At 46.4% G+C, this 16,000-nt stretch overlaps 1 protein-coding gene across 5 annotated transcripts in view; it reads left to right on the plus strand.

Annotated features, from left to right (window-relative positions):
- The window catches only part of PIP5K1B (phosphatidylinositol-4-phosphate 5-kinase type 1 beta), a 313,786-nt gene that overhangs the window by 266,643 nt on the left and 31,143 nt on the right, over positions 1 to 16,000 (plus strand). Inside the window, exon 13 of one of the 5 annotated variants that reach the window (XM_030294330.1) lies at positions 14,668 to 14,767. The exons of the other annotated variants lie outside the window; for them this stretch is intronic. Within the exon in view, the coding sequence (XP_030150190.1) occupies positions 14,668 to 14,752 (85 nt within the window). The 3' untranslated portion in view covers positions 14,753 to 14,767. Of the gene's footprint in view, positions 1 to 14,667; positions 14,768 to 16,000 lie in introns of those variants that run through there. 5 annotated transcript variants of the gene reach the window in all.

A 16,000-nucleotide genomic window follows, 5' to 3' on the forward strand; every position in this document is an offset into this window, starting at 1 on the left:
CCCTGGATCTAAGTGACCTTTCCATCAATGTTTTCTTAGATCTTAGATTTTATAAGAGAGGATGTTGACTTTCTAAAATCGTTGACTGGGGAAATTTAAAATTGTTCAAAGGATCATTTGTTCTTCTTGAAATTGTTTTCCAGTGAAACTCCGTGCCATCTAGAATTATAGCTAGGGTTAATCATGGGTTGTCAGGACCAGGCACTGTGTCAAGTGTTTTAGATGCTTGTTCATTATGTGCTCGTAACAGGACTGGCCTAAGCTTTAATGATTACGGCGGGTGTTTGGTTTTCTCTGGCAATTAGTAGGAAATTGTCGTACGTACGCGATACTGCGCAGAGTGGGTTGTGTGAGATCACCTTTCCCACACTTTGAGGAAAGGTTTTGGTAAGACAAACTAGGTCATTAATACCAAGACAGATGAACTTTTATTCATCCAAATGTTGTGGATCTTATTTCCTTAATATAATCTTCCATGCACACAGGTAGACGCTCCTTGTTAGTTTTCAGGTTTTGGAGCCAAAAACAATGGGTCCCAACTCTTCAGAGTCAAAATACCCATGTAATTGTGTTTTTAATGGGAGTTGATTAAGAAATGACACACGGACCTATGAATTTGAGTGCCTCTCGTAATTATTCTGGAGTCCCACTGGGCTGTGCGGTTCACTGACGAGTAACATTTTGCCCAACCCAGTAGGGATTCCCGTGGAAACAGCAACTTCAGGAGATGTACAAAAAAATCGCTCCTGACGTTTTCCTTTTGCCTCTGTCGAGCGGCGTGCGGGAGCCTGCTCCTTCTGACTCGCGAAAGGCAGCTGTCAAATTTCGTGAGCCGTTGGTCAAGCACAACCATCACCGGAAATTAAACTGTGTAAACTTAACAATTACAGGAGTTACGTTTGTTAAGGGTAGTCGTCAACGCTCATCCATTCTTGGTGACTTTACTACGTGTCTTTTATTTGTATCTTTTATTTGCTCCTGAAGGCACTTAGATACGCGGTGTCTGTCTAGTGGAAATACCGTATGGTGGTGCGTTACTGTGCGTTTCTTCCCGTGACGTCAACGTTGGTAGATTGACGTCGAAGTATTTACTCCACAGCAGTTGTCAAGTGCTGTGAGTCAGGGCTGCATTAACACTTTTGTCGATTGTCTCTTTTTTTTTTTTTTTTTTTTAACTTGAAAAGCGTATGGGAGCTGTAGCCATTGCCCGGCCAATGGCACCAAACATTGAGGAAATATTCTTCCAGTATTTGGAATGCTTTCCCATTCAGGAAAGATGTAGCCCATATCCTCGACAGAGGAGTGAGATTCGGACACGTGCCTTTATTTCATTATCGTCTTATTCGTGTAGAGGAAAACATGAACCAACATCCTGGTGGAACTACAGAGTCATCATTTGCAGTCGTAGGTTGGCTGTAGATGCAGACGTTCTACAAAACTCCACAAAAGCGTTCTGTGACAACCGGTTATATGGAAAGTTAGGGTAAAAATGAGTACATCTTAGGGGCGCCTGGGTGGCTCGGTCGGTTAAGCGTCCGACTTCGGCTCAGGTCATGATCTTGCAGTCCGTGAGTTCGAGCCCCATGTCGGGCTCTGTGCTGACCGCTCAGAGCCTGGAGCCTGTTTCGGATTCTGTGTCTCCCTCTTTCTCTGACCCTCCCCCGTTCATGCTCTGTCTCTCTCTGTCTCAAAAATAAATGTTAAAAAAAATTTTTTTTAAAAACGAGTGCATCTTATTATAATTTGTAAACTGGGTGCTACACCTTCTTTGTCAGTCAAATGTATGATACAGATACATCTCTTTCTCCCAGAACCCTGGTTCTTACACATTTATCAGTAGGCCACTCCCTTGGTGCCAGGGAAGTCCATAAACTGTCTGTTTCTTCGTTATCATCTTCAGTGATAAAACTAATAACAGCTAAAATGATTAAATACAAGCAACAGACTTGCTACTAATACCCTATTGAATCCTCACAGATGCTCTTATATTGCCGGAGACGAGGAGACAATGCGGAGGATAAATTTAGGCACCTCCAGCTTTAGTGGAAAAGAGGCCATTTAATAGTTAGCTTCCGAGGGCAAGGAGCATAGCAGACACTTGCATATAAATTATTCATGTCTACCTGCAGTAAATGAGGCAGGTTCTGCTCTACCACTATTGTACGGATAAAGAACTGCTCTAGTCCCAGCCGAGTAACAGTGGTGAGTGGGGAAGGCCTGAGTTAACGACCCAGAGCTTTCAAGTTCCTCCCCCTGAATCATCTCAGATGCAAGAGAACAACTCTGACTAAGGAAAGCGTGAAACGACACATACTGGGAGAGCATTTTTGTGAATCGCCATTGAGAAGTTTCCCGTAGATAGGATTTAGACACACATACGAAAGACGGGCATTATCCAAACTAAGCCGAGTTTAAAGCAGATGCCAAAAACGGGTCATTTAGACTTCTTGGAAGGAGGTGGAATGACTGGGGAAGAGTGTCATTTCGGTGCAGCTTATAAACGTGAATATTTGTATTTACAGAACGCTAGTCGCCGCATTAATGTGTCATGAAAAGGCAGATGTGTGAACCGTGTGAGATAATGGGCGGCTTATGTTGTGGTGTTTTACAAAGTGCCTAATCACTTCTTAGCTGACCTGTGCGTGCTTTTTCTGGAAGGCAGAGTTTATTGTGGGTGACACGTGGCGAATGGCTGTGTGCCTGACCCTAGTATTCCGGCCTCCTAAACACCAGCCGGGTCCGGCCTCCAGAGCCACACTGCCAGCCATTCTAGGCGCTCTCGACCCAGCTGCAGGGCAGAGCCCGCGCTGAACCTCGAAGGCATAGACGGGGCCTTCGGCAGTGACCACCGTCTGCCTCCTCGTTTGTTGCCACGTCCCAAACTAGATCATTCTCGTCCCCCGCCATTCACGGAAGCACACGACACCATTTCTGGGCTGCACGTCAAGTCTTACCATGCTTCTAAGCCAGTATTTCCTTTTTTTTTTTTTTCCCTCCTTTTGTTTTTAGATTTCAGTATATATCACAACTTAATAACATTAATTTTGAATGCCTGTGACACATCTCTGCAAAGTACTTTTGTGAAAAATTTACATAGGAAATAGTACGTGTGCAACTCGTCAAAGTTTTATCATGCCAAATACATTGGCAACTTATTCTCCTACTTCCTGTTCTTTCCATGTGCGATTGCAAACTGTTCTCCCCTAGAATTCGTTTGCTTTTATAACATACAATTAATAAAAAGGTATATGTCAGGGCACCTGGGTGGCTCAGTCAGTTGAGCGTCTGACTCTTGATTTAGGCTCGGGACATGATCTCACGCTTCATGAGATCGAGCCCCAAGTGAGGGTTTGTGCTGACAGCATGGAGCCTGCTTGGGATTCTCTCTCTCCTTCTCTCTTTGTCCCTCCCCTGCTCACATGCACGCTCTGTCTCTCTTTCTTTCTAGATAAAGAAGTAAGCATTTTTCAGTGTGTATCTTTAAGACCTCTAATATGATTTGATCCATACACACAGTGAAATGACCACTGTGGTCCAGCCAGCTAACATACCCATCTCACGTTGTTATTTTGTTTGTTGGTTGCTTTGAGACCGAGAGCTTGGTTCTCCTTGCCCACATGTTAGCTTGTCTGTTTCCTTCCCCCCGATAGGGACTCTTGAAGGTAGGGACTGTGTTGTGCGTCTCTTTGCTTTTTATTGGTTGGTTTGGATTGGCTGCGGGGGAGGGGGTTGTTTTCTATCAGGTCTACTCTCTTAGTACCTTTCAGATATACAATGCAGTGTTGTTGACTAGAGTCACCGTACGTGATATCCTCAGGACTTCTTTCTCCTAGAGCTGGAAGATTGTACCACCGTGTGCGTGTGTCGTGTGCGTGTCTGTGTGTCTGTCACGGGAGCACCTGAAATCCACTCTCAGCAAATGGCCAGTATATATATAATACAGTTGTATAAGCTGTGGTCAGCTTGTTACATCTATACCTCTAGACTTCCTCATCCCACAGAACTGCGACTTTGCCGTCTTTGGCCAGCACATCCCATCCCCTTGCTCTTGGCAGCCCCCGATGTACTCTGTGTTTCTACACAGCTGACTTTTTGAGACTCCACATAGAAGTGAGATCATGCCGTTGTGTTGTTTCATTGTCTGTAAGGCAGTATTTCTTGAGGTGTAATCACCTGCTTCAGAAACAGGTTGTTTAAAACATCACTCCCTGGGCCTGTGGGTGATCCTAATGTATATTAAAGTTTGAGGATCGCTATTTAAGTGGGTAAATTGACTTTGTTTTTAAATCACTTAGTTTTGGGGTGCCCGGGTGGCTCAGTTGGTTGAGTGTCCGGCTTCGGCTCGGGTCGTGATCTCACAGTTCATGAGTTCAAGCCCCACATCGGGCTCTGTGCTGACAGCTCAGAGCCTGGAGCCTGCTTCGGATTCTGTCTCCCTCTCTCGGTCCCTCCCTACTCGTGCGCGCGCTCTCTCTTTCAAAAATAAGCAAAAATTTAAAAAAATAAAGCAGTTAGGGGTGCCTGGGTGGCTCAGTCAGTTGGGCGTCCGACTTCAGCTCAGGTCATGATCTCACATTCCATGAGTTCAAGCCCCGCGTTGGGCTCTCTGCTGACAGCTCAGAGCCTGGAGCCTGCTTCACATTCTGTGTCTCCCTCTCTCTCTGCCCCTCCCCTGCTCATGCTCTGTCTCTCTCTGTCTCAAGAATAAATAAAAACATTAAAAAATTTTTTGTTTTAAAAATAAAGCACTTAGTTTTGTTCCTTATATTATAGGAAGGGTCTTGGGACAAGGAGTCACTGCCTGAGATTAAAGCCCAGTCATGATTTGAAAATGAAAATAAGGGGCGCCTGGGTGGCTGAGTCGGTTGAACATCTGACTTCGGCTCGGGTCATGATCTCGCAGTTCGTGAGTTCGAGCCCCGTGTCGGGCTCTGTGCTGACAGCTCTGAGCCTGGAGCCTGCCTTGGATTCTGTGTCCCCCTCTCTCTCCGCCCCACCCCTGCTTGGGCTCTGTCTCTCTCTGTCTTTCAGAAACGAATAAACATTAAAAAAAAAAAAAAAGAAAAGAAAGGAAAGGAAAATAACTCCAAGTTGTTCCTTTTAGAGATGCCAATGCTGAACACCTCCCAGATCTTCCCAGCCAGGTACCCCCCTTTCTCTGCCCACTGGAGCACTTTTGATTTCCTCTGCCCCTAAACTGCTTATGTTTCTAATGACTCAGGACGGGGTGTTGCCCTATCCAGCAGACACGGGTAGTTCATGCGGCATCTCCCAGTCATTCAAATCAGAGCTTATAATTAGTCTGGCCCCGGCCTAGCCACACACGAGAAAACTTGTCATTCCGAACATCTCTGAAGCCAGCAGCCATACTGAAAATCAATTCTGCGTATGGTTTTCCAATAGCCCTGAACGGTTCTGGTTACAATACGTGTCTTTGAAAGCAAAGCTGCCTTATCATCTGTTCTCATATTATTTTTTCCAGCAGCTTCTGCAGACTTGATAGTAATTTGGATGCTGACCAAATGAGACCACGTTTCTGCTGAGGGTAGTCATTTCAGCCCTCTGCATTTTTAGCCCATTGGTATACAGAAGGCCTGAGTAAACTCTAAAAGCTAAGGCGCAAATATTACCGAAAGATTTCTGGTAAATAATAAAGGCTCAACAAATGCTTGGTGGATTTTACTGAGGGTAGGGCCTTTCTTTTCAAAGCTAGAAAACGTAATGTCCAGTAGAGAAGAGGAATAGTACTTTTCTCAGATCCCCCAAAATATTAACTTCCTGAAGGTTAAGGTTACTGGTGTTAAGGGGGAAGGGAAGGGAGAGTGAGTTTTAGTGAGCCAGCCTATTTGCCAAGGCAAGGTTTTCCTGGAAACGTTTATACCCCTGTATGGGGTCTCTAGGAATGCTACAACCAAGTGCCACACGCTCGGGTGGCTTCCACGGCAATGTATTGTCTCAAGGTTCTGGAGACCGGACGCCCGACACGTTGGTAGTGTTGTTTCCTTCCAGAGCCTCTGCGGGAGAATCTGCTCCATCTTGTCCCCTGGTGGTCTGCAGGCTTTGGCATTCCTTGGCTTACAGAAGCATCACCCCGGGCTGTTCTTCGGGCTCGCAGGGTGGTCTCCCCGTGTGCCTGCGCAGACATCAGTTAGACTGCATTAGACCCCACCCTACTCTAGTGTGAACTCGTCTTCGTTATATGTGCCATGACCCTGTTTTCAAATAAAGTCACATTTTGAGGTCCAGGAGGCCAGGACTTCAACATAGGAATTTTTTTTTTTTTAATTTTTTTTTTCAACGTTTATTTATTTTTGGGACAGAGAGAGACAGAGCATGAACGGGGGAGGGGCAGAGAAAGAGGGAGACACAGAATCGGAAACAGGCTCCAGGCTCTGAGCCATCAGCCCAGAGCCTGACGCGGGGCTCGAACTCACGGACCGCGAGATCGTGACCGAGATCGTGACCTGGCTGAAGTCGGACGCTTAACCGACTGCGCCACCCAGGCGCCCCCAACATAGGAATTTTAAAGGACACAATTCAACCCGTGACACCATCTCTCTGAATGAAGCTTTGCTTTTCTGGACTGTTTTTTCCAATCCTTGTAGCAAGTAAGTGTGAAGAGATAGCAGAATATCTGGCTGCCTGACATCTGTAGTAGCAGTTAGTTACATCACTGAGGTGCAGTATATTGCGCTGATGTTGGGAATGAATTTCTTCCTGTTCAGTTTCTCTGAAACTGACAGCAAAAGGCACCTCCAGCACCTTAGACAGCAAAAGGCACCTCCGTTTCAGCATCCTGATTTCAGACTTTCTGATATGCTACTCTGATCTCAAGCTTTGGTTTCTGGGGAAGTTGAGAGATGGCCAACTAGGCTTAGAATCCAAGCTCCCCGAAGCTGGAAGGACCTCATCAAGTTCAAAGTCCTGATGTTTACAGAGGAGGAAATGGGAGCCCCGGTATATTAAGTAGGTCTCCTCACTCCTTAGCTCCTGTGTGTCCTCACAGCACACACAACTTGTGAGTACCAAGAACTCAGCTACCCTGCCTCCTGTTCTGGGTCATTCTTCCACGTCCCATATTGCTTCTCCCAGCCATGGCGGCCATGGGCCCCCTGGGATACAAAAGGTCTCAAATTCCTGGTGCCTTTGTGGTGCTTTGCTGAAGCTAGAGCACAATCACCTCTTTTCAGTGCCTGCCACTTACCTGGGGGTGTTTTCATGGACTGCTCTTATTAGAATTTGTTTTATCCCCCTAAGCTTTACCTCTGGGACCTACTTAAATAGATGATCTCTCAACTCCGTGCATAAGCACTCTGGGAAGGAAATTAATTCTGATACTAACGTCTGCCAGATTGAACAGAAAACATGTTTTTCCAAGAGAACAGAAATGATTCATTGTAAAGCCCAGGAGAAATCTCTTTGATTGTCAAGGTTTTTAATTTTTGGTTTTTGGTTTTTTTATATTTTATAATGATGATATATGTACTTACTTGCTTTTTTTTTTTTTTTTTTTTTTTTAGCAATCATTATATATTTTTCCTATTTTTTTCAAAGACTTAAGTCATTGACCCAGGCACGTATAAACTATTTACTGACTTCTGTTTTGCTTTTAGCACAGTCCCTGGAACAAAGTAGGCACTCAGTCTACTTTTGGAGGAATGCCTTAGTTTCAGAGTAGAAAAGCAGATACAGTTTTCATGCTGACGGTTCATTATTGGAATATAATTTGTATATGGTAAAATGCACAAGCCTCAAGTGTGTCGTTCCACAAATGTTGACAGATGTATACACGCAGGTGACCATCACCAGATCAAGATAAAGAACATTCCCTTCACACTAGAAAGTTCCCTCCCGCCCCTTCCCAGTCAGGACGCCCACGGTCATGGAGACATTCTCCTTTGATTTCACGCAGAAGCTGAATATCTTAGAAGCACAGCAAACGCCTATTTCTCTGCAGTAGTTGGCTATTTGGAGGCAATATGTGTAGGGCGTGGCTCCAGTCATCAGGCCTGGGTGGAATCCAGGGGCCACCATTTATTAACTGTGGTTCGAGGACTTCGCCCGAATACTCATGTTACAACTAGGAGGAGACCCAGCCTAACAGGGTTATCTTGACCGATTAAATGAAGTAATGCATTAAATGAAATAATCACAGTATCGACCTCGCTGTCAGTGACCAAGGCCAGCTTAAAGGTGTATGGGAAGAAAAATAAATCTCCTAGAAATACGTGGTGGGAGAGGTCCCTGAACTTGGAGGAGGGTTCCTTTCTGGAAGAGGTTTCTTCCTCTAACCCCTCCCCACCCCATGCTCCTCATTCTTGCGTGTGTTCTCGGCTGCTGGGGGCGGGGTGGTTGGGGAGGGGCGCTCAGCTGCCACCAGCTCTTAGAACCAGGAGCAGCGGCACAGATTCCTGTTCCCCGAACTCGGAGACCTGGCGGCCCCTCGTTCACTTGTGTCTTCACCTGCCGGGTCAAAGTGCCGCCCTCGGTGCTGCGTCTGCCGCAGGCTTGGCGCCTCGGGCGCTCACCTCTGTGAGGAGACAGGCAGGTTCACCCAGAGTAGGAGCCCACAGGGCAGCCCTCAGTGGATTCCCCAGACAGTGACCGCGCTCCGACCGCCCGACCCCACCCCCCCCGGAACACGCGGCCTCCGCGTCTAAAAGTAGCAGAAGTGGGAGAGCACCGCGGCACGTGGCTGGCCCGCAGAAAAGGCAGAGAGGGAGCAGCAGATCTCTCTGGAAGCCCCCTGCGTGGTTTGGGAGCTGGGTGGCTGAAGCATTCGAGATGCCCTGACCGTGGCCGAGGGCTTCCCACGTGTCAGGGGCCACCCCGGGGAGTCTCGCAGACCTGCCTGCACGCTCAGCCCAGGAGCTCACCCTGGAGGAGGCGCGCCGCCCTGGCACCTGCAGGCTGACCCTACCCGGGCTGCAAGCAGGGCCCATGGTTCAGAGTTCCCCACCCCATGGCTGCCTCGGCACCCCCCCAACCATAGCGCCGAGAGGGGAGCTTTTCTGAGAGGGGCGGGGGGGGGGGGGGTTGACTTGATCATCGCATCGCATCGGAAGTGTGTGCCCCTACGCGGCCTCCCTCCCTAGGCCCGAACAAGTATTTGCCGCCTGTAAGTGAGACTTGACTGCCCTTGTGGGTTTTCTCTACAGGGAGATCTTTCCTGTCCGCTTTTCTCATCAGTTAACATTCTGGCGGCTAAACTCAAAAGAGCAGAAAGGGATTCTTTACAAAATGTTACAATAAATCTGTGCAGGCAGGTCGCGTCCAAGCCCCACCCCCACCACGGAACAGGTGCAGTTTGAGAGGTGAAACTCAAGGTGCTGCTGCTTTGCGTTTGGAAGGGAAGAGCATGACCCTCTGACCTGGTCCCCTGGATGACCCCATGAGGGGGGTGGGGTCTGTCACTCCCGATATACACGAGGAAGCCCGGGCTCAGTGTCAGGACTTGCCCAGACCAATAACTAATGATCCCAGGAGCAGGGCCAGTATCTGCGCCTCCACCAGCTCAGTCCATACTCTCTCTCTCTCTGGGTTTAATCCCCATGGCAGGGAGTCCATTTCTAAAGGGCAAAAACACCCCCCAAGGTGAAGCAGCCTAAAACATGGTGAATCTAAGCAAAACTAAAAAGATGACTCCATTTTTTCTAATATAATTTATTGTCAAATTCATTTCCAGTGCTCATCCCAACAAGTGGCCTCCTCCCTGCCCATCAACGCCTTTCCCCTCTCCTCAACACCTCCCCCTCGCCCCCACTCATCTACCCTTGGTTTGTTCTCAGTCCTTAAGAGTCTCTTATGGTTTGCCTCCCTCCCTCTCTGTAACTTTTTCCCCCTTCCTCTCCCCCATGATCTTCTGTTACATTTCTCAAGATCCACATATGAGTGAAAACATATGGTATCTGTCTTTCTCTGACTTATTTCACTTAGTATAATACCCTCCAGTTCCATCCACATTATTGCAAATAGTAGGATTTCATTCTTTCTCATTGCTAAGTAGTATTCCATTGTATGTATAAACATCTTCTTTGTCCATTCATCAGTTGATGGATATTTAGGCTCTTTCCATCATTTGGCTATTGTTGAAAGTGCTGCTATCAACATTGGGGTACAAGTGCCCCTATGCATCAGCACTCCTGTATCTCTTGGGTAAATTCCTAGCAGTGTTATTGCTGGGTGGCAGGGTATATCTATTTTTAATTTTTTGAGGAACCTCCACACTGTTTTTCCAAACAGCTGAACCAGTTTGCATTCCCACCTACAGTGCAAGAGGGTTCCCGTTTCTCCACATCCTCGCCAGCATCTATAGTCTCCTGATTTGTTCATTGTAGCCACTCTGACCGGCGTGAGGTGATATCTCAGTGTGGTTTTGATTTGTATTTCCCTGATGAGGAGTGACGTTGAGCGTCTTTTCATATGCCTGTTGGCCATCTGGATGTCTTCTTTGGAAAAGTGTCTATTCATGTCTTCTGCCCATTTCTTCACTGGATTACTTGTTTTTCAGTGTGGAGTTTGGTCAGGTCTTTATAGATTTTGGATACTAGCCCTTTGTCCGATAAGTCATTTGCAAATATCTTTTCCCATTCCATTGGTTGCCTTTTAGTTTTGTTGATTGTTTCCTTTGCAGTGCAGAAGCTTTTTATCTCCATGAGGTCCCAATAGTTCATTTTTGCTTTTAATTCCCTTGCCTTTGGAGATGTGTTGAGTAAGAAATTGCTGTGGCTGAGGTCAGAGAGGTTTTTTCCTGCTTTCTCCTCTAGGGTTTTGATGCTTTCCTGTCTCACATTCAGGTCCTTCATCCGTTTTGAGTTTATTTTTGTGTATGGTGTAAGAGAGTGGTCTAGTTTCATTCTGCGTGTTGCTGTCCAGTTCTCCCAGTACCATTTGTTACAGAGACTGTCTTTTTTCCATTGGATACTCTTTCCTGCTTTGTCAAAGATAACTCCATTTAACCTTGTGGTTGCAAATATTTTTCTTTACACAGCCCAGCAAGCATGGTTTTGAATCCAGAGTGGGGAAACAGAACACTGACTCCCTGTTGGCCATGCGTGAACAATATTTCCATAGCCCTGATAATATAAATTCTGCATATCAGTTTTCTAATTTTAGAATCAATCCATGGACAAAGCAGGAAAACTGTGGTTATAGCTACAAGATAAAATATAAACATTAACAGACATGACAAAGTAGAGAGAAAAAAATTTTTAAGGGTGTCTGATACAAAGTGAGAGAGGAGGGCAGGAACAAAGATGAAATAATATGAGAAGTTAAAGATACATGGCATATGCTTAATGGAATTTTAAAAGGTTATTAAGTGTATCATTCATAGTTACATACTAAATATAAATAGATATTGGGAGGAAGTGCCGTGTAGGAAAGGTGTATGTCCTTCCTACTGAGGGTTGAGAACCACCAGAAATGCTAAAAAGAGAAATCACTGGGGGCAGTTATTTCTGCCATGTTAAGTGGAAAAAGTGGCTAAATATGGGGGGGGGGGGGAAGACAATACCATTGCCCAGCTACTTTTATTTCCTGCCCTTCTCTTCAGTGCTGAGATGTTTCCAAAAGAAAATGGCTTAAATAAAACCACGAGAGAAAGAACACTAAAATCTCCACCTAAGTGGCACCTAAGTGGGTCAGTCAGTTAAGCTTCCGACTTTTGGTTTTGGCTCAGGTCATGATCTCGCAGTTGACAAGCCCCGCGTGAGGCTCTGTGCTGACAGCTCGGAGCCTGGAGCCTGCTTCTGATTCTGTCTCCTTCTCTCTGTGCCCTTCCCCCGCTCATGCTCTGTCTCTGTGAAAAATAAATAAACATTAAAAATAAATAAAAAATAAACGTTTTTAAAAAGTGAAATCACTCAAGGAGCTGCCCCCCACCAAGGAAGGGGGTAGGTTGGGGGTCAGGACAGGAAAGTATTTTCATCTTATGTCATTTGTATCATGTGATATATTTTGTTACTTTGATAAAAGAAGATGAGAAGATAAAGGCACTGAGAGGTTAACTTTATTTTTTTAGTTTATTTGGAGAGAGCATGAGCAAGGGAGGGGCAGAGAGAGAGGGAGACAGAGAATCCCAAGCAGGCTCCAGACTGTCAGCGTGGAGCCCAGTGCAGGGCTCGACCCTGCGAACCATGATATCATGACATGAGCTGAAATCAGACACTTAACTGAGCCAGCCAGGCGCTCCTGAGAGGTCAACATTTAAAGAAAAAAACTGTGGATCATACCATGTGCCCCCGGAGCAAATGCCCCCTTGAGAATTAGCCATAAAACACTCATAAGGTCTGCAAACAGAAATCAGAGTGTCCCAGGCTATAAAATCATGGATGACTGTTTTCAGCAGGGCAGGCTGGCTGGTGCTCTCCAATGAAGCCAAAGTAATGTTGCTCGTAACATTGTGTGACATCAGAAAACCATCAATGTCTGTCTCTCCGTGCCGCCGCCCCCCCCCCGCCCCTGCAGGGGGTGAAATGCCCGCTCCCGAACAGCTTCCCTATGACAAGTTTGCAACGTGTGCAGAGAGCTGAGCCCTGAGCAGCTGCAGAGTATTGGCAGTTCCTTTGGTTTTACAAGAGAAGAACAGAACTGGGGAGATTAACAGTTTCCTGGACGCCTTGTTGCAAATTAGTCTCAATTAGCCCTCAGTCTGAACTGAGGGAATTGTGGCAAAAGTTGATGGTGCAGAACCCAGGCAGGCAGCCAGACTCTTCAACCCAGCCACGTAACATCGCTTCTAGAAATGGATCTTCCGGAGCTGGAGGCTAAGGAATGGCAGGTCCTCTCCCAGAACCACTGGGCTTTCAGGGCATTGCTCCCAAGAGAGATGCTCTCACTTACGATGAATTGTTTTTATTATCAGCTTCAACTGAAGCCCAAAACAAACCTGCAGGACTTGAAAAGCAAGTGGCCCAAAACCAGTTGTGCAACTGGTGGCTGACTACCCCTCTCCCACCTTTAAAAAGGGTTAGACAAGGGGCGCCTGGGTGGCTCAGTCGGTTAAGCGTCTGACTCTCGACTTCAGCTCAGGTCTTGATCTCATGGTCTGTGACATCAAGCCCTACGTCCGACTCTGTGCCGACAGTATGGAGACTGCTTGGGATTCTTTCTCTCCCCTTCTCTCTGCCCCTCCCCATTTGCACGCTTGCTCTCTCTCTGTCTCAGAAATGAACATTAAAAGTGTTTTTGAAAAAAATGAAAGAGGGGCGCCTGGGTGGCTCAGTCGGTTAGGCGTCCAACTTCGGCTCGGGTCATGATCTCGCGGTCTGTGAGATCTGTGAGGTCAAGCCCCTCGTCGGGCTCTGTGATGACAGCTCGGAGCCTGGAGTCTGTTTCGGATTCTGTATCTCCTTCTCTCTCTCTGACCCTCCCCCGTTCATGCTCTGTCTCTCTCTGTCTCAAAAATAAATGTTAAAAAAAAATTTTTTAAAGAAAAAAATAAAAGTTGTTAGAGAAGCCAAGAAATGAGTGGGGCAGTTAGCCTGTGATCATTAGAGAGAGCTGTCAGGGAGTGGGGGTACCTGTCCCGGCCCAGGAATAGGCACTTCAGTGGGATACTACAGAGGGCAGGATAGTGTCCCATGGAGTAGAGAGGACATACACGTGTCCCCTAGTGTCCAACTCATGCCTGAGAGCCTTAACACTCCACTGGAAGAGCAGGGAGAGTTTGCTGTGTACAGATGGTCTACGCCCCTCCCTCCCTTGTATCTCTTTTCTGTGCTTGAAGTATTTGCCTTCCTCAATACTATGTAAATTCCATGAGGCAGAGACGTTGATTTTCATCTCTGCTCCCTCCTGGCCCCTAAACCACAGCGTGCATAAAAGGGTGTTTGTGTGGTACGTGCATGAGGCTAATCCCTCCAACAACCTTGCATGCTTGATATTGTTCTCATTTTATATGTGGGAAACCAGAGCTTCTAGTTCCAGAGTTCCAGAGAGGTTAAAAAAGTTACCCAGTATCACCCACAACCACGCACATGAGCCAGAATTCAAAACCGTCTCTTTCCAAAGTTCACAGTCTGCCTGTGCTGCGTTATCACCTCAGGTATCTGTTTTCCTAAAATGCATTCTCCCCTTTTCTCAGGCGGTAGTTAGTACCTGACGTAATAGTTAGTACCTGACGTAATAGTTTTAGGGAGGTAACATGTCAGTTCTGTGCTCGGATCTCACTATGTACTGAATAAGGAGGACAGCAAATATAAAGATTAGTGGATTGGTCATGTAGCTCCGTGCCAAGATGTATTAATGTCAGATTATTTTGAGTGCATTTAATGGGACTTAAGTGTATCAGTGCCTGATGATTGACATAGGGCTGTATGCATTTCACAGAGTTCTTATGTCATTTTTTAAATTGAAAGTTGGAAGCTTAAATAACTTGTTAATTATGTGCATTTACCATAAAATTTCCCATCTTCATCATTTAATTTTTTTAATGTGTATTTATTTTTGAGAGAGAGAGACACACACACAGAGTGCAAATGGGGGGAGGAGCAGAGAGAGAGGGAGACACAGAATCCAAGGCAGACTCCAGGCTCTGAGCTGTCAGCACAGAGCCCGACGTGGGGCTCAAACTCACGGACTGTGAGATCATGACCTGAGCCGAAGTCAGACGCTCAGCCTCCTGAACCACCCAGGCACCCGTCCAGAACTCTTTTCATCTTGCAGAACTGAATGTCCCCATGAAGTGACTCCCCATTCCCCCAGCCCCTGGCAACCACCGTTCATTCATCTTTCTACCTCTGTGAGTTGAATTACTCTAGATGCCTCATGTAAGTAGATTGATACAATATCTGTATTCTAATGCCTGGCTCATTTCACTTGGTTCCATGTTCTACAGATTCACCCATTAACATGTCAGAATTCACTTCCTTTTCAAGGCTGAATAATTCCACCTTGTGCGTATGTATCACATTTTGTTTATCTGTTTCCTCCATCGGTGGACATTTGATTTGCTTCTGCCTGTTGGCCGCTGTGAACAGGGTGTATTTGTTCACTAGGGCTGCCTTAACAACGCAGCATTGATTAGGTAGCTTAAACACCAGAAATGTATTTTCTTATACCTCTGGGGACAAGAAGTCCAAGATCAAGATGGCAGCAAGTTTGGTTTCTTCTGAGGTCCCTCGCGTGTCTTCACCACGGTCTTTTATACGTCTTTTGTGCACGTACACATCTCTTAAGGGCACCAGTCATATTGGATTAGAGCCTTTCCCAATGATCTCATTACCCTTAATTACCTCTTTAAAGACTTTATCTATAGGGGCACCTGGGTAGCGCAGTCGGTTAAGCGTCCGACTTCAGCCAGGTCACGATCTCGTGGTCCGTGAGTTCGAGCCCCTCATCAGGCTCTGGGCTGATGGCTCGGAGCCTGGAGTCTGTTTCCGATTCTGTGTCTCCCTCTCTCTCTGCCCCTCCCCCGTTCATGCTCTGTCTCTCTCTGTCCCAAAAATAAATAAAAAACATTGAAAAACAAATTTAAAAAAAAAATAAAGACTTTATCTATAGACACATTGTGAAGTACTGGAGGTCAGGATATGAACAGAGTGGGGTGGGGGTGTGGGTGGAGGGCGGTCAGGGGAGACACAATGTTTAGCCCGTAACACGGGGTGAACATAGGAGACTCCGTTTTCAGTTTTTTGGGGGGTATATACCCAGAAATGGGATTGATGGATCATATGGTAATTGTGTTTTCCACTTTTTATTTTTAATGTTTATTTTTGAGAGAGAGAGAGACAGAGTGTGAGTGGGGGAGGGGCAGAGAGCGAGGGAGACAGAATCCGGAGCAGGCTCCAGGCTCCCAGCTGTCAGCACAGAGCCTGACATGGGGCTCTAACTCACGAACTGTGCGATCATGACCTGAGTTGAAGTTGGTCGTTCAACCGACTGAGCCACCCAAGTGCCCCCAGCTCTTTGTTTTTGTTTTTTTTTTAATGTTTATTCATTTATTTTGAGAGAGAACATGCTTGGGCAAGTGGGGGAGGGCAGAGAGAAAGGGAAAGAG

Source organism: Lynx canadensis, chromosome D4 (assembly GCF_007474595.2).
Source record: "Lynx canadensis isolate LIC74 chromosome D4, mLynCan4.pri.v2, whole genome shotgun sequence".
Lineage (NCBI taxonomy): Eukaryota > Metazoa > Chordata > Mammalia > Carnivora > Felidae > Lynx > Lynx canadensis.